This window comes from Orcinus orca, chromosome 1 (assembly GCF_937001465.1).
Source record: "Orcinus orca chromosome 1, mOrcOrc1.1, whole genome shotgun sequence".
Taxonomy (NCBI): domain Eukaryota; kingdom Metazoa; phylum Chordata; class Mammalia; order Artiodactyla; family Delphinidae; genus Orcinus; species Orcinus orca.
The window spans coordinates 145206705-145233144 of NC_064559.1; the positions used below are offsets into that span (position 1 = coordinate 145206705).

Below are 26440 nucleotides of genomic sequence, written 5' to 3' on the forward strand. Positions count from 1 at the left end.
TAAGCTCTGTGACCTTGGACAAGTTGCTTAACCTTCTGAGGCTCACTTTTCTTGTCTGTGTAATAGATATGTAATAGGGATGGACCGCCAACCTATAAGATTGTGTAAGGATTAAACAAGATAACTTGGAACATAGCAGGTGCTCAGAAAATGCTGGTTAACCTGAAATGAATTTTATCCCACAATTTGTTTCCCAATGAGTTTCTTTGTACTAGGGCATAAAACAAACGAGATTGTTTTTGTTGTTAGCTGTATGGAATGCAGGGTATGGTTATTAAGGTATACTTGAATATGTGGTTACTGATGTATTTCGTTTAGGGAGGAGCAGGTCATTGTTCAAACAGAAAAGGTGTTAGATTTTAATAGACGTAGGTATCCTTTTACCCGTGGGATTATAATGCATTTTATTATCATAGAGCTAAACTCAGGAGTTTGATATTCCTTAGAGTCCTGCTTTGTCTATGCTGAAAAGATACAAAGCCAAAGTAATATAAAACTGTATAAATGAAAGGAATGATCCGGAAGCCTCGGGGGTGTAATCTTGACTAAAAAAGGGCCAAGACTTCAAAACAGGTTGAGAAATGAGTAGTCTTTTTTCCTTACCACATTGTTATTATTAGCAATTACATTTGAAAATTTGAGGGTTGTTACTCACCAATCAGGAAAATAATTTTACACTTTCTCAAATCTTCCGTGAAACCTTTAAAATAAGAATAATTTAAGTTATACAGAAAGAAAAACTGTATTGAAACCCTGGTTTTATACTATATAGTATATAGTATTATATAGTATATAGTATAGTATAATATATACTATTACATTATGTATTATAGTATACAGTATTCTATATAATATATAGAGAATAGATAGGATAGAGATAAAACAAAAGTCATGAAGGTGGGGAGTGAGAACTGAATCTTGGGAACCACTGCTTTAAGGCAAAGGAATGATTAGGGATTTTTGGCAAAGTGCGAAACTCTGCAGAGTTTGCGGAGCCCTAAAAGATTTCCAGTTGTCACGTGATGTAGTAGGTAGTCATGAAGTGGTTCACTTATATACACAATGCTACATTTTTGCAGGAATCCACTATTAGTTGAGTGAAAGGCCCAACTCTACCAGAGAGAGATAGAGACAGAAAGCGACAGAGAGAGAGAGAGAGGGAATAGGGCATGAAGAATTGAGTTGGGGTAGAAGAAGAAGGAGACAAGGGAAAAAGAGCTGGAAACAGAGGAAAGAGGTGAATTTGGGGGTCTTTGGAACCATTTGGTTTTCACATGAAAGGATTTTTTGTTATCGTTCTCTGAAATCAAACAGATGCTTCAGTCTCTTTACAGAGTAGCCCATGGTGACTGGAAAAATTGAGTGTTATCTGGAGCTTTCTGTTAAAGGCAGATAGATTGATGCTTTTAACATGTGGAGCCAAATGGTCATCTCATGTTCTCCATACTTCTAGTTTGCTTTTTTCTTCTAGTTTGCTTTTTTCTTCTAGTTTACTTTTATGAAGCTGAGCAACATTTAATGTATTTGCAATCTAGGAAAGTGGTTATTATTGTTAGTATTAGTAGTAGTATGGTTATCTTATTCCAGTTTAAAAAAATAGTTCTTTTTTTAAAATTACTAGTTATTTTTAAAAATTAGTGATGGTACATTCATAAAATGATAGTACATTCATACAATGTGGTCATTACAAATTAAGTTTATAGAGAGTTTTCAATGACATGGGAACAGGCTTTTGTTATGATAGGTACAAAATATTGGAGATAATGTTTGTATATACACATGTATTCTCAACTAGGTAAAGATAGGTATATAGACAGTACACTGCAATAAAATAAACCAGAATGTTACCCATGATTATTCAGAGGTCATAAGGTCTTAGATGGCTCTTATTTTCTACCTTAAAAAAATTTCCACATGAATGTGTGTTAATTTTATAACCAGGAAAAGAGGAAACGTTATTCAGCAATCAATCAATCCCCATCCAGTTGGGGCTGAGTTGATTATTTGCACTTGCTTCATGTTTATGTGCCTTTTCCTCATGAGTCACCATTATGTTATTTGGTGACTGCAATTTTTACATCCTGCTTTTGCCATTATCATCAAATGACACTTTATCTACTACCCCATGCTCATGGAGCAGCAGGATTAGAGCTGGGGTTATTTAGAAAGCCAATTCACTTACTTGTATATGCTCCCAGTCAATGTAAATATATTTCCAGTGACCATAATTATAACAACAGTTATCACAGAGTGGAAATGATAGCAGGTATTTTTTTTCTAGGGCAATCATGAAACTTATCTTTTTCTGGTCAAATTCACATAATTTTATCTATTTTCAGTTCCATGTGTAGCTAATTATGGTTGGATTTTTTTAGTTTTGGCAAGACTTTTAACATGACAAAATTATGAAGCAGTATAATTTAGGTGTTTCTTAAGTTGCATCCCAATGGTACACTGCAGAGTAGTAACCACGATGCAGGAAAAAGACTTTTGTGTTCCAATAAAATTTGAAGAATGGTGAATTAAAGATAGCCAGCTCTCTTTCCTACAGGACATGTGGGAGTCTTGCTGTGCTCTTATATATGTGAATCTTCCAAAGGGGATTGGGTATTGTGTTTTCCAAACATTTTAACCAGAGCATCCTCTCTTCACTGAGTGTCTTGGGGCTCGTGTTCTCTGGGCAGTGAGGAAATGCATCTCTTAGTAAGGTGTCCCTTTGATTCTTTACATGGACCAAAAGGGGAGAGATCCAAAGAGTCCCAATCTTAATCATGTTCCCTGGCTAAGGGAAAAGTACAAGCTGTTGGTAGATTGTTATCTCTTAGTGGTGTTTAATAAAAAAGACATGCTCAGAGCTACTAAAATGACAACTTTGGTCTGATCAGTAAAGAAAGCTCACCTCCTATGGTGTCTTCTTCAAACACATTTAACTGGTCATCACCCTGTTTATAAAAAATCAAAATATTAGATGATAATACTAACAGGCATTGTACTAAACTTCTTGCCAGCATTAACATACTTAACCTTCCAAACGACTCTGTGAAGGAGGTACCATTATCGCCCAGCTTTTACAGATGAAAACCATACTGAGTTCAAGAAGTTAGTTGCCCAAGGCCACATAGTCGTGAGGGACAAAGCCCAGATTTAAACCTGGGCTGTCTGTCCCCGGAGCTCATGCTCTTTGTAACAGGTGCAATATCCTGCCTTTTTCCTTGGTGCATAACTCTCTGTGGTCAGAAAAGCTGATGTAAAGAAGACAAAACTGCTAGAAGTACTTGAAGCCCACTGATAGGAGGAGTACAGCTATTTTACAAACAACTCCATGATTTACAGCTGGACTTGGCAAACTTTCTGGTAAGGGCCAGATAGTAAACATTTTCAGCATTGTGAGCCATATGGTCTCACTACTTAACCAACAGCCTCAGTTTGCCAATCCCTGAACGAAAGCATGAGATAAGGGAAGTTGGAATGACCAGCTTTGATTGATGCCTGCCTTTTAAATTTCCATTTTATTTTTTAATCAAACAGCTCCCCCCTTTTCCTTACAGAAAAACCTATGATGGTTGGGAAAAAAATCCAGAAAGGAAATCTGTAAAAAGGCATTGGTGAGATTTCTCACTCCCACCTATGTCTCTATCCATCCCATTTTCTCACTCCCTCATCCCTTAGAGATAACCACTCATAAAAGTTTTTTGGGGGGTATCTTTCCAGATACACAAAAACTGACTTCTAGATATCTATGGATACACTTGAGTATAACTATATGATCTTATTACGTCCATTACACAGAAAGAAGCAAACATATTATGTATGCATATGTGTTTATAATATACATACTAATCTGAAAATACTGTTCTTCCCTTTGCTTTTTCACTTATCAATATATCCAGGAGAACCTTCTGTATCCGTACAGATGTTCTTGGGTTATACAGTATTCCACTGTGTATGGAAGGTACCATAGTTGTTACTGTTTTTAACTAGTTCTTTATTGATGGACCATTGAGTTGTTCGCAATCTTGGACTATTTTTGAAAAAGTAGCACAATGAATAAACTCATATAAATGTCATTTCACACATATATACCTGTAGGATAAATTCCCAGAGAGCGTGCTGTGCAGGCAAAGAATAAATGTATTTATAATTTGGATAGATGTTTCCAAACTGCTCTCCCTAGAGGCTGTGTAGTTTTTCAGGGACAGCCTCTGGCTCATGCTTTGCTCCAGCCTCTTGCCTCTAATTTGCTTTGATACAGGAGTCAGTTAAATGAGGTTGCCTGGTTGTATTAATGCTCCCTTTAGGTAAACTGCCACAAAAGCACTTTGTTTGAAAACAGAGCCTTGCCATCCTTTTTTAGAACATACGCCTTCAGGGCAACTTTATTGCTTGTCTTCCTAGATTTGCCTGTGTATCCAGAGCTATTCCAGGTGAGGGAAGAGTATTCAATGGACTAGTTATTCAGGGACACATTTACATTAATTAACTCCTTTCCATGAATAGAAGAAAACATCCACTATTCCTCAGTGAGCCTCCGCCCACTACCCTTACTGAAATCATTGCATTTCACATTGTGCAGGGATCGTCTAATCCAACTCTACCACCCCTGCTCTCCCATTTTACAGATGAGGAAATTGGTAGTTGCAGAGGCCATGTGAGGGGCCCGTGGCCATATCATCATGTCCTTAGTGAGGCCAGGGTTGGGATGAGAACTGCATCTCCTACCACACAGTCTGGCTCCTAGAGATTTAGTCCCATCATCTTAGCTACCATAGTGGACCTGTTAGTGTCCTGCTGCTCAGCTGGCTGGTACACCCATCCCCCAGCTGCTGCTAAGAGCACACAGGAGTCTGGTCCCTCCCTCAAGCTGGGATGACTGGTATAAGTTGTTCCCCAGTGGTCCCCCTGAGATCAAGTTGAAGCTAATATCCAGCTGGCTTCTCCCCCTGCCCTATCCTGCGTCTCTCCCTGTCTCGCGAGAGCACACCTAATAACACACTTGCAAAGAATCCCCATCTTAGCCTCTGCTTCTAGGGAAGCCCACGTGAGACAGGGACCTACTTGAAGCAATTAATATGTTTGCCTAAGATGCAGCTACATAGAAAGAGGCTCAGTAGCCTTTGCTGGAAAAGAATCGTTTAATCAGACTCTGCTTATTGCTTGTCAAACAGCTATTGAATATATTCAGGTAACGTTAAGAGGAAACCATGAGGTCTTTTCTCTCAATTTTTTTTTTGTGGGGGGGTACACGGGCCTCTCACTGTTGTGGCCTCTCCCGTTGCGGAGCACAGGCTCCGGACGTGCAGGCTCAGCGGCCATGGCTCATGGGCCCAGCCGCTCCGTGGCATGTGGTATCTTCCCGGACCGGGGCACGAACCCGTGTCCCCTGCATCGGCAGGCGGACTCTCAACCACTGTGCCACCAGGGAAGCCCCTTTTCTCTCAATTTTTAATATTATTGTTGAATTATCAGACTTACACCCACCTTATAGACCAAACTGTAACAGATCTTTCTTGTACCTGGCTATCATGTCTTGGCAGTTTGATCAGGGTTAATCTGAATTCATAAAACAATGCACCAGGTTATAAAAGGGCCTTTCTGACCTTTATTTGGCTTCTTGAGTCTGACCTGCTTTTATCCACAGGTCTTATTCACAGTCTTCTGTTCTGTTTGCCCAAGTGCTTCAGATGAGCCCCAGCTTCATTTCCATGAATGCATTGATAGTAAACAAGTTTCTGGAGCATAGATGCAACCGTCAAACACTCTCCGTCAGGAAAGTGCTGCACTGCACTTAGTGACATGAAAACCCAGGTGAATGGGCTGTTTGATTGCAGGGTGTTATTTCCCGGTGATGCCCAATAAACTTCACAATTGATCTTTTGTATATAAAATTTATCTGACATCTAAACACACACACGTACATGAAACAACCAGTGAAAGGCAAACACTTCTGGTTTTGGTGAAAAGATGTCATACAGCCTCCGGGGGCCCTACTTCTTTTTCTTTTCAAATGCTAGGTGTGTTCTGCATAAGAGGCATTCATTTCAGAATGTCAGTTATATAAGGTGCAAAATGTTAGATAAGCTTCTTGGAGAAATGGCTGATAAGGTGTTTATATCCAGTTCCACTGTAGCTGCATCTTCTGTGAGGCATTCTTGGAGAAAACACAACCCACCAACAACCGAGTTCCACCCTGGGTACCTGTGGGTGCCTCTGGGGGTTGCAGCCTTTTACCTTGTTGCTGCTCTATCCACTAAGCCCTTTGTTGCCTGTAAGTCTGAATGCGGGGTTAGACTTTGTGGGTACAGTGAGACATAGAAGACTTTCTGCAGTGTAAACCTAAGCTTTCGGGGCAAGAAGCGGCATACCAAGTATGAAGAAACTTAGGAAGAGAGGTAGTACAAAAACAGGCACAGATTTATGTAAGTGCCATTTGTGACTCACTAGTCTGGAACCCAGACACAGCCTGCAACGACGCTGTTAATACTGGCGAAGGTAGGAAAGCCTGCAGCAAAACCACTAAGCCCCCAAAACCCAACTCAGGTTGCCACATTTTTTTTGTGTGCTCGGTATTTGATAATATGTTGGTAGTTGATGGTGAGAAATCTAGAATCCTGTTGAACACATTTAGAACCTCAGGGTAGGATTGGTGGCTTTATGGGGAAGCTGGATTTGGACTACAGATTGGTTTTGGTCTCTATCCCTCATTCCCAGTCAAGCCAGAGCCGTAGGAGAGTAAAAGCAACCTGCATTCAACTTTACTTCTCTGCGTGGATCTGTAGGCAAGCAACTCCTTCTGCAAGGCTGGATCCTGGTATTCTTTGTAGGAAGAGCAGCTAATTGGTGTGTGTTTGTGTTTTCCTTTTGGATCAGAGGTCCTATTATCTTCACCTTGAGATATGAATGTTTGGTCGCTCCCAGTGCCTTGAATTATTGGTGGGCAAGATCAAAACAACATAGCTTCATAGATGGTTCACCATCTATGGTGAAGTTCTTCATCCTGCTTTGATGTCAGCACAGCATCTGCTCCTGGTTACGGGACCAGTGGCCCTGTCACAAGCAGATCATGTCATAATATGAAGCTGACACTTAAACAGTGCTTTACAGCTGAGGACTGACCTCAGTGCCCTGATAACAAGCTACATTTCCTCATCAGCATCCTCTTACTGTTATGTGTGTGTGTTGGGGGCAGTCATCAGATCCTCTACTGCCCCTCCTTGAGTAGACGGTGTTGATTTTTAAAAACCTTTTGGGGACCACAAAACAAAACCTCCCCTGGGAAAGAGAGGGAAGTAGTAGGTCATTTGGGGAGTGTTTTCCTAGTTCTCGTTTGTATTAAACAGCGTGTGTGTGGATGTCCCTGGTGGCACAGTGGTTAAGAATCTACCTGCCAATGCAGGGGACACAGGTTCAATCCCTGGTTTGGGAAGATCCCACATGCCGGGGAGCAACTAAGCCCCTGCGCCACAGCTACTGAGCCTGCACTCTAGAGCCCGCAAGCTACAACTACTGAAGCCCATGAACCTAGAGCCGATACTCTGCAACAAGAGAAGCCTCCGCAGTGAGAAGACCGCGCACCGCAACGAAGAGTAGCCCCCGCTCGCCACAACTAGAGAAAGCCTGTGCGCAGCAATGAAGACCCAATGCAGCCAAAAAATAAATTAAAAAAACAAACAAACAAGTGTGTGTGTTTCATGGCATAAAAAATGTGTATAGCTTCAAGTGGGATTATGAGAAAGAGGCTTTATATAATAATAAAAGGTCACAGCAAAGATTAATTTTTGGCCTTAAAATTCACAAATACTGCAAAGAAAAAACTATTTCCTTTCTCTGGCACTGAGCCCAGATAACAATCCATTTTTAATTTATTTTCAAAATCCAAAAAAAAATTGATTTCAAAGAGATTCTGTAGTTTCTGAGACAACGTGAGGAGCAGTGTTTTCTAACTTTTTCTTATTTCAACTAGTACTAAGCAGATCATCCAAATTCTGGAGAATCATGACCCATGAAATGGCATATGAGGATTTTCCATTTAAATTTGTCTAAAGACACTATCTCTGATTATAAGAAGCAATAGCAGGGAAGTAGGGCTGGGGTTGAGATGCAAAAGGTCCTGCAGTTCTCAGAAGGGTTCATCTTTACTGAGAACCAGAATCTTAACAGGAAAGAAGAATAAGCAAAAAGGAACAAATAAAACAGTACCATGTCCCCATTTTGGAGCCTGAAAATGAGATTTTTGGATTCTCTTTCTTTATGCCTGTTAAGGAACAAAACCAGCAAAACACCTCACATAAACAATTTTAAAAATGGTTATCGGGGGGTTTCCCTGGTGGCGCAGTGGTTGAGAGTCCGCCTGCCGATGCAGGGGACACGCGTCCGTGCCCCGGTCCGGGAAGATCCCACATGCCGCGGAGCGGCTGGGCCAGTGAGCCATGGCCGCTGAGCCTGCGCGTCCGGAGCCTGTGCTCCGCAACTGGAGAGGCCACAACAGTGAGAGGCCCGCGTACCGCAAAAAAAAAAAAAGTTATCGGAACTGCTCTTTGGGTAACATTTGGAGTGTTTGCAATATGTGTGATTTCATCTGGTCCTCCAGAAAACACTAGCAGGTAGGCAGGTTTGCTATTTCCCATATTTCAGATGGGGAAACTCAGGCTCAGAAAGCTTATGACTCGTGCAGGATGCTCCAGCCAGTGGGGTTCCCTGATTCCCAAGCTCGTGTTCTAAACACCTCTCCTGCTGCCCCAGAAGGAGGGTGATGACTTGTCTGTGTGTCAAGTGCAGGAGGACAGAGTGTATCGAGCGACTGCACCACAGCAGGGTAGGGAACGCTCATGGTGTCACATGAATAGAGATGAAGATGGATTCATCTGCTAAAAGAGGGACTGAAGCTGGATCCTGCTCAGCAAGTGATTTGAAAATGGAACTCTCAAGTTTTACTGGTGAATGAAGTTTTGAAATTCCTCAGATCTTCAGCAGGAGAATATTGGAAAATGGAACAATGCCTACATTGTATCAGCAGGAAGAAGGGAGAATGGTCCTTGAGAAATGCTTTGAGTGTTTACAGTTCTTTTCTAAAAATGTTTTCATTTAAAGTAATGGGCAATTTGGAAAAAAAAGTATGGGAAGTGGTATGTAATTTAATTACACCCAATAATTTATTTTACAGCAAGTTCCATTTCTCTTTCACTGAAGTCTACACAATTAGAGGTCTTGCTGTGGAAGTACTTGTATAATTGAGTAAACAGGGAGGAAAAAATATAGGGGATGCTAGGCTAGCCTTTTCCCCATCTTATTAAATTGCTTATTTAAACTACTTTAAATAGTGGTTTACAGATCTAGTTCTTGAGGAGGAATGATAATTTTCTTCTTTTATGTATAAATTGAAATGTTTGTGTCTCTAATGAGAAATTTTAAAGAAAGAAGTTTTTCCCTGATGTTTTCCTGTAAGTTCCTGTTTTTATCATCTTAAAAATACGTCCAACTCAACTCATTGCTGGAAGAGTACGGAGGAAACACTTGGTCTTGGCTTCATGTGCCAGATTTGGCCCTAGGGCTTTGCAAGGCTGGTGGTTTAAAGAAGGGACCAAAGTTCTCATTCTGATTTCATCTCATTTAAAGTGAATGTTGGCCATAAAGTCACACCTGACTAGAGTCTTACCAAGGAGAGTTATTTGGCCTTTGCCACTTTTGTTTTCTGATTCCTTATGAAACAGAAATAAAATGGCAAAGCTTAGTGTCAATCATTGGGAACTACAGAGCATACTGGCCTGTCTTGGGTACTTTTGTAGATGCTATGAGGATATAGGCTCTTTATGAGATAGCCTCATCAAAATGGAAAATCAGATTATTAGATTAAAGCATACTGTAGGTGTGTTCATGTGTTTTTCAGAGAGAAAAATATTGCGCAGAATCATTCATCATCCTTTGTCCCACCATCTTTCTTTAAAAAGGAAGTAAGGTTGGGAGAAGGCATATCTGGATGGGGTGAGCAAGTGGAGGGTTGGAAGAACTCCTTGCAAACTCCTCCTGATTCCTCTTCCTTCTGAGTCCTCTGCTCGTCACGGGTGTGCCCTCTGCTTTCTCGGTGGCCTGAAGTACTTCATGCCTATCACTATTACAGATGCAACAAACAGCTTTCCATGGACCACCCATACATCTACCGTCTAGCTCTGACCTTGCCTCTACTTCTCTCACTTTCGTTATTCTCCAACTTCAATGTCTGTGTTCAGTTCCTTGAGGTTTTAGGGGGTAAGGCTGAGTGAGGAGTGGGACAGGGTTAGTTAGTGGCCGTGGAGCATAGAGCAAAGAGGAGCTAAAGATGATCTCCAGGCTGGAGTTGGGAATCAAAGAGGCAGGTCGAAAGAAGTGTTCTTTCCACTAGAAGCAATCACTAGACTTGAGACCATGGGGCTTAAGTCTCTGCAAGTCCCAGGAAGGGTTCAGGAGCAGAGAACTTGGAGAGACTGCGGGGTAGTTGCCATCTACAGCTGCTATCTACAACTTGGATAAAGTTCATGCTGTTTTGCCCAAGCTAGTTAAGATAAACCCTACATGAGATAAATAAATCTATTCATTTTCCTAGAACTTGACCTGTTTAATCTGGCCTCTGAACACCTGCCTTCTGTGTTTGTCCAGCGTGGAATTCCTTCCCCTTTACCCTGAGTTTGTTTACATTCTGCCTCTCCTCCCAACCCTCCTCCTCCCTGAGCCTTCTCCAGTCACTGCTGCATCAGCGAACTCCAGGTGCATCAGTAATTTGACCCAGAGCATCTGTGAATGGTAATAACAGCAACAGGAGCAGGTAACATTTTTGGATCACTTGTTACATGCCAAGCACAGTACTGAGCACTTAACATGGATGAACTCATTTAACTGTATTGTTGTTTAACTTCTTATGTGTAGGATTCACTTTCACAATAACCCCCCTGAAGATTGGAGGCTGTCTTTCATCTTTTTGTAACCCCAGTTACTGAGATGGAGATGTGCTAAGTGAAGATTTGTAAATGATAAAGACAATAAGTCATTTTTTTTTCTCCAAAATTGGGGAAGAAGAGTCATATAGAAGGTACAATGTGTAGATTTCTCCGGAAAGAAGGGCAGAAGTAACCTAAGGAAGAAAGGTCTAAATGTCTAAGATCTATAGCTTTCCAACAGTGGAAAGGTTAATTTGGAAGGTGGAGAGCCCCCAGCACCAGAAGTATTCAAGCAGACGTGGAATGACTATCTGCCAGTGAGGAGATTCCTAGACATTGTAAGAGGTTAGACTACATGCTGTCTAAAGCAGCTTCCAATGCTGAGATTCTACTGTTCATTCAACAATTCTACAAATATTTATTGAGCTCTGTGGTAGACAGAATGCTATGCACATTCTCAAAGATGTCCATCTCCTAATTCTTGGGACCTATGGATATATTATCTTACATGGCCAAAGTGACTTGCAGATATGATTAAGTTAAGGTTCTTGAGATAGGGCAATCATCCTGGATTATCTGGGTGGGCCCAATGTAACCACAGGGATCATTATGAGAGGCAGGATGGACGCAATCAGAGAAGATGTGATGGCAGAAAATGTCGGAGTGATGCCATTTGCTGGGAGGCGGCTACAAGCCAAGAAATGTGGGCAACCTCTAGAAGCAGAAAGAGGCAAGGAAATGGATTTCCCCCAACTACTCCAGAAGGAATGCTATCTTGCCGGGACCCTGATTTTAGCCCTGTAAACCCGTTTTGAATTTCTGACCTCCAGAACTGTAAGATAACAAATTTGTGTTATTTTAATCCACCAAGTTTGTGGCAATTTGTTATAGCAGCAATAGGAAATGAATACAAGCTCCTCCTATATGCTAGGAACTATCCTGGATGCTGGGAATGTAATAGTGAACAAATAATTTTGACTCACTGACTTATATCAGGTATTAGTATATTAGTATATTAGGTATTTGAGTTTGTAGCAAAGGGTTACAGATGATGTTTATCCACAGAAGCTTTTATTTGAGCAGGATTCTATGTGGAAGAAGAATGGAGCCACTCTGGGTGGAGGTGGCATGGAAGGCACCAGAGCTCTGCCAGGGCCACCTCCTCTGCCCTCCTCCCTAAGCCCTTCGGCAGACACCCGTAGACCCCTACTCAACAGCCCACCTTCTTCTTGCAGGCTGCAGCCACCTCTCTCTTCCTCTGCATGATGGGTACAGGCTTGTGGCCAAATCTGGGCCAAAAGGATGTAAAAAGCAATCTTTGAGGGGTGGGTGCTTCAGAGGAGAGATTTCCTCCCTATTCAGAAGAGAGAGGGACCCACACGGGGAGAATCAGCCTCACTCACTCATTCCAGTTTTGCAAATGGCTGTGTGGGGAAAAGCGCTGTTTGGAGGCACTGCTGCCATCTTGCGACCTTGAAGGGAGGTCTGCCCACATGCCGAGAAGGGCAGATAGGAAAGAGGGAACCGGTCTGACTGTGTGTGGCCACTGCTGCACCAACCCCACAACCTTTTATCCCTGGACTGCGGTTAAGAGAGAAAACCACCTTTTAAATTGTTTAAGCCAACTGTAGTTAGGTTACGTGCAGGCAACCTCACTGAATCCTACTGAATTTATCCACAGTTGCAAAATCCTTTCTTGGGTGAACAATGGTGCAAGTATATAGAATTTCAGTTTTTGCCTCTACCTGAAGGCATTTACCACTAATTTGATACAGAAGTTATTAAAGGTTAATAATGTTCAGAATCCAGACTTAAAATCAACATGCTTTTAGAGCTTTTGGAGGACTCTAGTTCAGTACTCTAAGCATTTGGCCGCTATACAGGTCCGGCATGTACACGTGCTGAAACTGGCAGTCTTACAGTTTCCAGGAAGGATGCTTTGTTGCTGCTTTTCTTGCTTTTCCATTACAAATTATGATTCCTTTATATTCCTTATCATCCGCTTAAGTTGTTTACTTAATGCTACCCGCTTTGCACTGACAGTCTTTGTGGACAGACTAAGATCAGCAAGTTCGATGGTTCACGGATAAACTTCCAGACTATTCCAGGTACAGACTTTGCGTCTCTAAACACCCCAACCTGATGCAATAACACCCCGATGTGCAGAGTTAGTTTTTTTGGGGAAAAAGGCTAACAGGTGAAGTAGGCAGTGGAGACAATTTTAAAAAAGCATTTCAGGGGCTTCCCTGGTGGTGCAATGGTTAAGATTCTGCCTGTCAATGCAGGGGACACAGGTTCGAGCCCTGGTGCGGGAAGATCCCACATGCCGCGGAGCAAACAAGCCCGCGAGCCACAACTACTGAAGCCCGTGTACCTAGAGCCCATGCTCAGCAACAAGAAGCCGCTGCAATGGGAAGCCTGCACACCGCAGCGAAGGGTAGCTCCCGCTCGCCACAACTAGAGAAAGCCTTCGTGCAGCAATGAAGACCCAAAGCAGCCAAAAATCAATAAGTAAATAAATTTATTTAAAAAACAAAACAAAAGCATTTCAGTGCATTCTAAACCCTAAACTAATGTTTCCATCATTTTATCATATTGGTTATAAAACAATAACTACGTTTATTGGGCATTTTCTCATTTTCAGCCTACTGAAAAAGGTGCTATCGTTCCCAGTCTACATATTTGAAGCTGTGTCTTAGGGGTTAAGGGAGGTGCCTGAGTCATGGAGCTAATGTGAGGGCTGAGATTCGAACTCAGGTCCGTTTGATTCCAAAACCTGGGCACCAACATTTAAAGCTATAGCTTCTTGGGCTATAAATTTTAAAAAAGCATTTCAGGGGCTTCCCTGGTGGTGCAGTGGTTGAGAGTCTGCCTGACGATGCAGGGGACACGGGTTCATGCCCCGGTCCGGGAAGATCCCACATGCCGCGGAGCGGCTGGGCCCATGAGCCATGGCCGCTGAGCCTGCACGTCCGGAGCCTGTGCTCCGCAACGGGAGAGACCACAACAGTGAGAGGCCCGCGTACCGCAAACAAACAAACAAACAAAGACAAAACAAAACTATAGCTTCTAAATGTGCCATTAAAATAAGAAAATTCAAAACCATGGAGACAAATTATGGGGATTGGGTTGTGTTTGCATCCATACGGTGTTTTTTTTCCTTGAAAATTCAAACACTGTTTTGGCATCACCATATACTGACCAAGCTTTTTGTCAAATAATTATTTTGTATTAAAAATAATTTTTATCTATGAATATTTCTTATTGAGGCACAATTGACAGGTAACATTATAGTAGTTTCAGGTGTACAACATAATGATAGTTGTATATGCAAAATGATACCACAATAAATCTAATTAGCATTTGTTACCATTCCTAGTGATAAGAACGTTTAAGATCTACTCTCTCAGGAACTTTCAAACATGCAGTACAGTGTTATCAACTATAGTCACCATGCTGTACCTTATATCCCCATGATTTACTTATTTTCTAACTGGAAGTTTGAACCTGTTGACCCTACCTCCCACCTCTGGCAACCACCAATCTGTTCTCTGTACCTATGAATTTGTTTGTTTTTTGATTAAAAATATAAATAAGGTCATACAGTATTTGTTTGTCTCTATCTGGCATATTTCACTTAGCACAATGCCCTCAAGGTCCATCCTGGTTGTTACAAATGACAAGATTTTCTTTTCTACAGCTGCATAATATGCCATTGTATATGCATTCATTTTCTTTTTCCATTGATTCTACCTATGCGTAATGACGCTGCAAAAACACTTAAAAAAATGTCCAGTCCTGTGCCTCAAATATATTTGCCTTCTCTTTTCTAGCACGCAGTAGGTGCTCAAGTGTTACCATCAAAGAGAAGTATCATTTGTTGAGTTCCTGCCAGGCACCACAGCAGTTGCTTTCACAGATATCTCATTATTCTTATGCTAATATCATGAGGTGGGCTATACTATCCTCCATTTGCAAGTGAGAAAATTAAGGCTCTGAATATTTTAGTTTATAGTTTTACTGCCTTAAAAAGAGGGAAAAGGCATATTGGTTGTTACAAAATAATTAAAAAAATTTTATATTGGAGTACAGTTGATTTACAATGTTGTGTTAGTTTCAGGTGTACAGCAAAGTGATTCAGTTATACATATACATATATCCACTCTTTTTTTAAAGATTCTTTTCCCATATAGTCCACTACAGAGTACTGAGTAGAGTTCCCTGTGCTATACAGTAGGTCTTTATTAGATATCTATTTTATATATAGTAGTGTGGATTGTTACAAAATAATTTTGAGGTTGTTCCTTTTCCGCATCATCATATCAAACAGTCTGTGATAGGTTAGTGGCAACTGTGGCCTCACATTTTCTCTCTTCCCTGCATTCTTGCCCTTGCAGTGTCACTTTGCACATACTCTCATTGAGAGGTGAGTCTCATTCCATGCCCTTGAATCTGTGCCAAGCAGACTTGCTCCAGCCAACAGAATGAGGAAGAGTGCTGGTGTGCCATTTCTGAGGCTATGCTTCAAGAACCTTTCTTGCTTCCACATTCTCCCTTGGTCCCCCGCCCCTGCCATGAGGATGAATTTGAGGTAGCCTGCTTGAGGATGGGAGGCCGTGTGGAACAGAGTTCCATTCATCCCAGAGAGGCCATCCTAGATCAGCCAGGCCCTGGCTGACCCAGCAGTTGACCAGTTAGGGTTCTATAAAGAAGCAGAACTAGCAGGATATAACTCTACCTACGTATCTCTATCTCTATCAGAGATTTACTACAAGGAATTGTAGGGTTCTATAAAGAAGCAGAACTAGCAGGATATAACTCTACCTACGTATCTCTATCTCTATCAGAGATTTACTACAAGGAATTGGCTTACACAATTGTGGAGGCTGGCTAGGCATTCTGAAATCTAGAGGGCAGGCTGGCAGGCTGGAAACTCTAGGGCAGGAGGTGACGCTGTAGACCATAGAATTTCCTCTTCCTCAGGGAAACCTCAGTTTTGCTCTTATGGCCTTTCAGCTGATTGGATGAGGCCCACCCATATTATCAAGGATAATCTCACTATTGGTAGAAACGTAAATTGGTGCAGCTGCTATGGAAAACAGTATGGACGTTCCTCAAAAAATTAAACATAGAGCTACCATACAACCCAGCAATTCCACTTCTGGGTTTTTATATGAAGGAGATGAAATCACTCTTTTTTTTTTTTTTTTTTAACATCTTTATTGGGGTATAATTGCTTTACAATAGTGTGTTAGTTTCTGCTTTATAACAAAGTGAATCAGTTATACATATACATATGTTCCCATATCTCTTCCCTCTTGTGTCCCCCTCCCTCCCACCCTCCCTATCCCACCCCTCCAGGCGGTCACAAAGCACCGGGCCGATGTCCCTGTGCCATGCGGCTGCTTCCCACTAGCTATGTACCTTACGTTTGTTTGTGTGTATATGTCCATGACTCTCTCTCGCCCTGTCACAGCTCACCCTTCCCCCTCCCCATATCCTCAAGTCCGTTCTCCAGTAGGTCTGTGTCTTTATTCCCGTCTTACCCCTAGGTTCTTCATGACATTTTTTTCTCTTCTTAAATTCCATATATATGTGTTAGCATACGGTATTTCTCTTTTTCTTTCTGATTTACTTCACTCTGTATGACAGACTCTAGGTCTAACCACCTCATTACAAATAGCTCAATTTCATTTCTTTTTATGGCTGAGTAATATTCCATTGTATATATGTGCCACATCTTCTTTATCCATTCATCCGATGATGGACACTTAGGTTGTTTCCATCTCCTGGCTATTGTAAATAGAGTGCAATGAACATTTTGGTACCTGACTCTTTTTGAATTTTGGTTTACTCAGGGTATATGCCCAGTAGTGGGATTGCTGGGTCATATGGTAGTTCTACTTGTAGTTTTTTAAGAAACCTCCATACTGTTCTCCATAGTGGCTGAACCAATTCACATTCCCACCAGCAGTGCAAGAGTGTTCCCTTTTCTCCACACCCTCTCCAGCATTTATTGTTTCTAGATTTTTTGATGATGGCCATTCTGACTGGTGTGAGATGATATCTCATTGTAGTTTTGATTTGCATTTCTCTAATGATTAATGATGTTGAGCATTCTTTCATGTGTTTGTTGGGAGTCTGTATATCTTCTTTGGAGAAATGTCTATTTAGGTCTTCTGCCCATTTTTGGATTGGGTTGTTTGTTTTTTTGTTATTGAGCTGCATGAGCTGCTTGTAAATTTTGGAGATTAATCCTTTGTCAGTTGCTTCATTTGCAAATATTTTCTCCCATTCTGAGGGTTGTCTTTTGGTCTTGTTTATGGTTTCCTTTGCTGTGCAAAAGCTTTGAAGTTTCATTAGGTCCCATTTGTTTATTTTTGTTTTTATTTCCATTACTCTAGGAGGTGGGTCAGAAAGGATCTTGCTGTGATTTATGTCATAGAGTGTTCTGCCTATGTTTCCTCTAAGAGTTTGATAGTTTCTGGCCTTACATTTAGGTCTTTAATCCATTTTGAGCTTATTTTTTTGTATGGTGTTAGGGAGTGATCTAATCTCATACTTTTACATGTATCTGTCCATTTTTCCCAGCACCACTTATTGAAGAGGCTGTCCTTTCTCCACTGTACATTCCTGCCACCTTTATCAAAGATAAGGTGTCCATATGTGCATGGGTTTATCTCGGCTTTCTATCCTGTTCCATTGATCTATCTTTCTGTTTTTGTGCCAGTACCATACTGTCTTGATTACTGTCGCTTTGTAGTATAGTCTGAAGTCAGGGAGCCTGATTCCTCCAGCTCCTTTTTTCGTTCTAAGATTGCTTTGGCTATTTGGGGTCTTTTGTGTTTCCATACAAATTGCGAAATTTTTTGTTCTAGTTCTGTGAAAAATGCCAGTGGTAGTTTGATAGGAATTGCATTGAATCTATAGATTGCTTTGGGTAGTAGAGTCATTTTCACAATGTTGATTCTTCCAATCCAAGAACATGGTATATCTCTCCATCTATTTGTATCATCTTTAATTTCTTTCATCAGTGTCTTATAATTTTCTGCATACATGTCTTTTGTCTCCTTAGGTAGGTTTATTCCTAGATATTTTATTCTTTTTGTTGCAATGGTAAATGGGAGTGTTTTCTTGATTTCAATTTCAGATTTTTCATCATTAGTGTATAGGAATGCCAGAGATTTCTGGCATTAATTAATGGCATTAATTTTGTATCCTGCTACTTTACCAAATTCATTGATTAGCTCTAGTAGTTTTCTGGTAGCATCTTTAGGATTCTCTATGTGTAGTATCATGTCATCTGCAAACAGTGACAGCTTTACTTCTTCTTTTCCAATTTGGATTCCTTTTATTTCCTTTTCTTCTCTGATTGCTGTGGCTAAAACTTCCAAAACTATGTTGAATAACAGTGGTGAGAGTGGGCAACCTTGTCTTGTTCCTGATCTTAGAGGAAATGCTTTCAGTTTTTCACCATTGAGGATGATGTTGGCTGTGGGCTTGTCATATATGACGTTTATTATGTTGAGGAAAGTTCCCTCTATGCCTACTTTCTGCAGGGTTTTTATCATAAATGGGTGTTGAATTTTGTCAAAAGCTTTCTCTGCATCTATTGAGGAAATCACTCTCTTGAAAAGATATCTGCACTCCCATGTTTATCATAGCATTAATCACAGTAGCCAAGACAAGGAAGCAATCTAACTGTCCATTGACAGATGAATGGATAAAGAAAATGTGGTATATACACACCATGGAATATTATTCAGCCATAAAAAAGGGAATCCTGCCATTTGCAACAACATGGATGGATCTTGAGGGATTATGCTAAGTGAAATAAGTCAGACGGAGAAAGACAAATACTATATGATCTCACTTTTTTGTGGAATCTAAAAAAATAAAACAACCCATAGATACAGAGAACAGACTGGTGGTTGCCAGAGGTGGGGCTGGGGGATGAGCAAAATGAGTGAAGGTGGTGAAAAGGTACAAATCTCCAGTTCTAAGGTAAATAAGTCCTGGGGATGTAATGATATACAGCATGGTGACTACAGTTAATAATATTGTATTGTATCTTTGACAGATGCTAAGAGAGTAGATCTTAAAAGACATCACAAAAAACAAATTTGTTAACTATGTGTGGTGATGAGTGTTAACTAGACTTATTGCAGTGATCATTTTGCAATATACACATATGTCAAATCATTATGTTGCATACCTAAAAATAACACAATATTATGTCAGTTATATCTCAGTTTAAAAAAAGATGATCTCCTTTACATAAAGTCAACTGATTGTAGATATTAAACCATATTTACAAAATACCTTCACAGTAATGCTTGGATTGGTGTTTGATTAAATAATGAGGGACTATATCCTAGCCAAGTTAACACATAAAAGTGACCGTCACACTGTGGAAGTGTGAGAGCTGAGTCCAGCTTTGATCAGTGGATCTGCTCAGTCAACGCTAGTGTCTCAAGAAAAATAATAAATGGATGTTGTTTTAAACTCTGGGCAGTTTCACAGCAGTAGTTCACTGATACACAGCACCTCTTATTTTGAAACGGTATTTGGAAATCCTTCATCCCAAGCACTCTGCCCTCTCGATTTGGGCTCTCTGTTATAACTTTCCCAAGACAATGCAGAAGCTAAGTTTGGTTTCTGGAATGAACTAGCTGTGAGCCTCCTGGAACACGTTGTACTTTATATCACTTCTTTGCTCTAAAATCTTAGTACAAAGTTCCACAGGAGGAAAAGAGAAACATTTTATAATCTTTTGAAAAACCTTTGACAAAGAGTATTTGGGGAATACTTAAAAGGTACTGATAACATCATATTGGAAAAGCACACATTCAACCCACTACCAAAAAGCAACCAGATATAGAAGACAAGGAAGCCAGCCTGCTCTCTACTACTGCTCAGTCCCTCATACAGAACGCTGCGCAGAAAAAAGAAACAACTGCCAAAGCAGAAATAAAGGAAGCTCAGGTAAGACAAGGTTTTGACCATTAGCTTCGCAAATACACACATACATTGTCAGCCTTGGCCTTCCCGAGTGTTGTCCCTGCTCTGATTATACTCACTACTCAGCAGCAGGCCCTGTGCAAGAGATTGCAGGGTGGAAAGAGGGATACTCATGGTCGTATGTTCAGGAACCCTGCGCAGGAGAAATCAGGACCCCTGCTTTACAAGAAAGGAAACCGAGGCCTGGGGGTAGGGGTGACACAAGTGTCAATGTCACACCTCTGGACGTGAGCCAGGGGATCAGATACAAAGACCCAGTGAGCTTTTCCCGATCTATGAATGAACAAGAGAGGAGACGACATTATTTTCTATGCGGGAGTTATGTTAGCACATATTCCAGGAGTTACTATTTGTTATACATCCACACATGTCCACATCTAAGTTAATCTGGTCCCACAGAACACACTGTATTTTCTCTAGATTTCAATGTCTTGTATTTGTGTAGTGTCTCACCCAATGGAGAATGTTTCCATTTCTAACACCTGCCACGCAGTGTAGCATGCTAAGAAAGGTGCTGGATTCCTAGGAGTTGGGTTTGAGTCCAAACTGCTGGGTGTTTTTGGTCGTGTCAGTGAGGCCTTCATTCAACACCGAAGCCCGCTCTGCCAAGCACTGGCCTGGGTGAGCAAACACACATGGTCCCTGCACTTATGAGCTTCGTGTCTAGCTGGGGAGACATTAATTAGATAATCACATAAAGAAATGTATATTAAATATGGATCTATATAAAACACAGGGTCTTAGGAAAGTTAAATCAGGAGCTCTGGGGCTTCCCTGGTGGCTCAGTGGTTGAGGGTCCGCTTGCCGATGCAGGGAATGTGGGTTCGTGCGTGCCCCGGTCCGGGGAGATCCCGCGTGCCGCGAGGCGGCTGGGCCCGTGAGCTGTGGCCGCTGAGCCTGCGCGTCCGGAGCCTGTGCTCCGCGGCGGGAGAGGCCACAGCAGTGAGAGGCCCGCGTACCGCAAAAAAAAAAAAAAGTGAAACAGGAGCTCTGGTATGCACTGGGGTCAGGGAGTGGGCGCTAAGTTGGCCAAGTGGGCAAGGGGGAACGGTGGGTGGGGAAAGACAAGTCTGTCCCAGCTGGAAGAGCCCTCAGCTGCTGCAAAGGAGGAGCAGACCACACCCTAGAGGAGCCGCGGGAGGCCAGCAGGGCTGGACACAGAGTCGGGAGGCTGGGAGGACGGTGCGCTGAGGCATCCTGCGGGGCCTCAGGGCCACGGTGAGGACTCAGGTCTTACCCCAGGAACAAAGGGCAGAGAGGCATTGAGGACAAGCAGGGACGTGACATGATTGGTTCCGTGTTGCATTAAGATCATTCCGTGAACCATGGCTTAGAGGTGTCCTTCTGTCTAAAGTGATGAGAGCAATGCCCACGCCAGAGGGTGGTGGTTAAGAGGAAATGAGGCAATTAAAAGTTTTATAAGTAGCAAATTATTGTACACATCTAAGGTGCTCTTATTATATCCTTTGTTTCTTAGTATATCAGGCAGGAGTTTTTTCTTTTTTTTTTTGTGGTTTTTTTGCGGTACACGGGCTTCTCACTGCTGTGGCTTCTCCCGTTGCGGAGCACAGGCTCCGGGCGCGCAGGCTCAGCGGCCATGGCTCACGGGCTCAGCCGCTCCGCAGCATGTGGGATTTTCCTGGACCGGGGCATGAACCCGTGTCCCCTGCATCAGCAGGCGGACTCTCAACCACTGCGCCACCAGGGAAGCCCAGGAGTTATTTTTTGTGTCTTCAGAAAAGTCACATCTCTTGTTTAATGTTCTGAGTCTGGGGTGCTAGAACCCACCCACTATTCCCACCTACTTTTCCCTTACAGGATCCACTCCACTACCTTAACAATAGAAATCTATAACAGCGGCCTTCCGTGGAAGTTGGAGGTAAGCAAATGTTACCCCAGAAAATTCTGAGATGAAATCTGGGGCTCACGTTCCCAACCACGAAGACAGCAGGCCTAGCATCTGGCTTGGCAGGGAGAGGGAAGCAGGACACGCTACTTGAAATGCAAAGTGAGGCGCAGAGTCTTAGGAAAGACTTGGGGAAAATATCTCACCACACGTTACCTTCTTTCTTTCTTTTTAAAAAAAGAATGTTCAGCTCAAGAACAACTAGAGTACATTTTTCTTCCTTTTTTTTCACTTAATTGAGCAGTTGCCACAGCAACTCAAGAACAGACTACTCACTGCCTTCAGTGAATTGCAGATACACATTTTTCATCAACTGAAAGTGGCAGTGAGCTTTTAAAAAAGGTAATCTTGAGCTGTTGCTTTTTTTTCCTGGCCTGATATCAGTATTCTCTCTCCACAGGACCCTGAAGTGGCAGCACTTTGCTTTCATGAATGAGAAAAAATGAGAAAAATATGTCCTGGGGAGAGAGGGCTTAGAAATTTCATCAGGATTTGGACCTGCCAGTAAGTCAACACCCCTCCAGGCTCATCTGTGTCATTGTCTGCTCCCACATACCCTCCTGGCTGTTCCCCTGTGTGCACAACCATTTCCAACCTCGATACTCAGCCTTTTATTTTTACCTAGAATGACCTGCCTAGCTTCCTACAACTCCTCTTGTTAGAAGGCCCATTTTAAGACTGAACTCAAGAAACTCTCTCCTTCCTCTCATTGGGATTAATCTCCTTCTCCGATGTGCTCACAGAGCATGTTATGTCTCTGTGATAGTGCACACCACATCATACTCTCAGTTAGTTGTGAATTTTATTTATCTTTTCATCTTCCACAGTGCCTTGAACACAGAACATAGTAAGTGGCTCCCTCCTCATTAACTCGTAGCACTTCTATAATTTCTCAATGCAATGAACATTTATTGGACTCTCTGCTCAGCCCCCATCCTGCCCCTAAAATGTGACTCTAGCCACCGGTGACTGGATCAGCAGTGCACCCAAACGAAGTTTGGACAATTAACGTCCTTCCCTATGAATTCAGATGGAGAGAGATTGGCTTCTGTGTTGGCTGGCCCAGTTGGTAGACCACCATGTAAATACAACTAGCAAAAGAAACAGGTTGGCAAAGAGAGAAAAGAAGGTAATGCATAGAGGGGTGCAGACATACAGTGGAGGGAAATTCTTAATGGCCTTTCAGCACCTAATTCAGCATTGTTCCAAGTGCTTGGGTACATTCTTCTTTGGATGTGCGAGAGGTCCCCAAAGCTTTATAATAAGTTTACCTTTATGGTGAAGCTAAACAGGTTTTTGTAACCTGCAACCAAAAGAATCTTAGCTAAGGTACTCACATAATGAGGGTATGTTTTTGTAACATGCTTATCTTTCCCACAAGCCTGAGATCTTTGAAGGTAAGGACTAAGAGAATCTTAATTAAATTTGGTAACCCCAGAATCTGGCACTGTGTCCGGAATTTAGTAGGTGTTAAATACATAGTTTTTGAATCGACATATTGACATTTCCTTGACTCAGATGAGATGCTTTATAAAAGCACTAAATCAATGTGGGCCTAACTTATTAACAGACTAACTCTGCTGAGCTCTGGCCACTTACTCCTCTCCAGAGGAGAGGGGGAGTATTTGGGAGAATTCTCAATTGTTCCGAAGTCAGGCAGGGAGAAGGGGTGCTAGTTATTGGGTCTCCCTCAGACATTAGGAGGGAAGAAGAAGGTCCTCCCTCCCACATTCTCCTGTAATTTTTTGAAATGGTTCATTAATTCACACCCAACTAATCCATATTTATGATAATCCCACAGGATTATCCATTAAGATCAGAATTCTTTGCATGCCATAAAAAAAGGATTTGATGTTAAGCTTCAGTTAAGGCAGCAGGGATACAATTAAATTAGTCAAGAGAAAAAATTTTCAGATACCCTGAGGCAATGCAGAGGTTCTAGTTTGCCACAGAATTGATATAAATTACTTTTCTTCATTAAAGCAGGGTTCAAGATATTAATAATAATATTCTTAGCTTATCTCAAGAATATTTTCAGCAAATCCAGTTTTATTATATTAAGGTATAGAGACCTACAAAATTCCCCAATTATTGTGTGTTTTTTATACTTTTATGCAACTACTCAAAAATGGTGAGGAAGCATATTGACTAGTATTGAAAGAGGTTCACAACATAGTGTTATGTGAATAAATAGGCAATTAAGAGTAGAAATACTGTGATCCCATTTTTATAAAAATACATGTATACACAAAAGTTCTTTATAAAAATTAAAATGTTAGCATATTAAATGGTTTAAACGTGGGTCCATGGTTATAGATCCTTTTCCTTTTATTTATTTGTTTGCTTGTTTCATTTTAAAGTTTTTTATTTTTTTATTGTGGTATAACTGACATATATTAGTTTCAGGTGTACAACATAATAATTTGATATTTATATATATTGCAAAATGATCACCACATAAGTCTAGTTAACATCTTTCACCATACATAGTTATAATTTTTTTTCTTGTGATGAGAACTTTTAAGATCTACTCTCTTAGCAACTTTCAAAAATGCAATACAGTACATTATTAACTATAGTTGCCATGTTGTATATTACATCCCCAGGTCTTATTTATTTTATAACTGGGAAGTTTGTACCTTTTGACCCCCTTCACCCATTTCACCTACTTCCCCCCAGCCCCTGCTTCTGACAACCACCAAATTTGTTCTCTGTAACTATGAACTTGGGTTTTAAAAATTTTTTTAAATTCCACCTGTAAATGATATTATACAGTATTTGTCTTTTTTTTTAACATCTTCATTGGAGTATAATTGCTTTACAGTGGTGTGTTTGTTTCTGCTGTATAACAAAGTGAATCAGCTATATGTATACATATATCCCCATTTCTCCTCCCTCTTGTATCTCCTTCCCACCCTCCCTATCCCACCCCTCTAGGTGTTCACAAAGCACTGAGCTAATCTCCCTGTGCCATGTGACTGCTTCTCACTAGCCATCTATTTTACATTTGGTAGTGTATATATGTCCCTGCTACTCTCTCACCTCATCCCAGCTTACCCTTCCTTTTCCTTTTAAATACATCTTATAATTTCTATAAAATAAACATGTACTACTCAAGTAAAAAAAATATTAAACAGAAAATTCAGGACTCACATATAACTCATCCATTCATCCTTCCACCCATCCACCCATCCACCCATCCATTCATCCATCCATCCATCCAGTTATTCAACAAATATTTGTTAAGCCCCTACAACGTGCCAGGCCAAGTTAACCCAGATCAAGACAGTGAAAGTATTCCTTGGCCTGTTCATCTTCTTGTGTGGAAGCTGTAATGCTAAAGTTTATCATGTGGATAATATAGACCATCTTGTCTCTTGTCTACAACTTTTTATTAGGATAAGAGCTTATGGACCTTGGAAAGACAGGAAATAGTCTTAGAAAGTAGAAAGTCAGAAATGCTTTCTACTTTGTTTGTCCTTCTACAAAGGAAATTACTGTTTGTCCTTCTACAAAGAAAATTTTCTGTTCTTCAAATGATATTCCTAGTATATTTTGGTTGACCCTCTGAATCATTTTAAACCAACTTGAAATGTAGATTGGCAGGATTGGCAAATTAACTTCCAAAAGACAATGGGTATTATGTTTTTTTCATTTTTACTGGTGCTAATGTACATGAGCAAATGAATGTTCTAATCTGGGTTTGGTAAAAAATCCCTGTTTCAAGGATGGAGGAGTGTGTCTACATAAAAATATCCATTCTTTCTTTGTCATGCTTTGTATATTTCCTGTGACATTTATTATCATTTTAAAAGCTCTTCATCTGATTCATCTTTTGCAATGAAGCTAGGAATGACATAATCTCTATCTACCCCTTTGCTTATTTTGTGCGTATGGTGACCCATTCTGTTAAGGTCCGAGTCACTTTATCAGCATCCATTGGACACAGTCCCTGCATTTGAATATGTTCTTTTTTCTGTCTTGATGACTCTTTTTTTTTTTTTTTCTGTACGCGGGCTTCTCACTGCTGCGGCCTCTCCCGCTGCGGAGCACAGGCTACGGACGCGCAGGCCCAGCGGCCACGGCTCACGGGCCCAGCCGCTCCGCGGCATGTGGGATCCTCCCGGACCGGGGCACGAACCCACGTCCCCGCATCAGCAGGCGGCCCCCCAACCACTGCGCCACCAGGGAAGCCCTTGATGACTCTTTTGTTAAAGAAATGTATATTCTTGGACAAGATCTAGAGCTGTGTCGTATTTTTGAGATTCTAGATGTACCTGAAGCCTGAAATGATCACTCTGCTCATTGTAAGACTGAGATTTAGAGCCTTCACCGATTTCTCTGAATGTCAGTGTTTCCACTTGGTACTTGCACAGTACCAGATAAAAGATTTTAAGCTTTATTTCTTTAAAATAGGATAAAAATTTTTTTAATTTAATTTAAATTAAAATTTTAATGATTCAAAAGTCACAGATATTTAAGCAACTATTTCCTAGTTCAAGAAACTTAAGACAAATTTAAATAGTATCTCTTCTTCCTGCCCCAGCTCCTTATATTAGTAATGATGATAATAATAGCTCCCATCGATTGAGGTCTTACTATGTGC

At 41.2% G+C, this 26440-nt stretch overlaps 1 protein-coding gene across 4 annotated transcripts in view; it reads right to left on the reverse strand.

The window, feature by feature from the left end:
• The window catches only part of AK5 (adenylate kinase 5), a 236863-nt gene that overhangs the window by 58272 nt on the left and 152151 nt on the right, over positions 1 to 26440 (reverse strand). For all 4 annotated transcript variants that reach the window (XM_004279944.3, XM_049707153.1, XM_033405965.2 and 1 more), the window contains 2 exons: positions 2900 to 2942; positions 656 to 700 (listed from right to left, as the gene is read on the reverse strand). In XM_004279944.3, coding sequence (XP_004279992.1) covers positions 656 to 700; positions 2900 to 2942 — 88 coding nt within the window. The remainder of the gene's footprint in view (positions 1 to 655; positions 701 to 2899; positions 2943 to 26440) is intronic.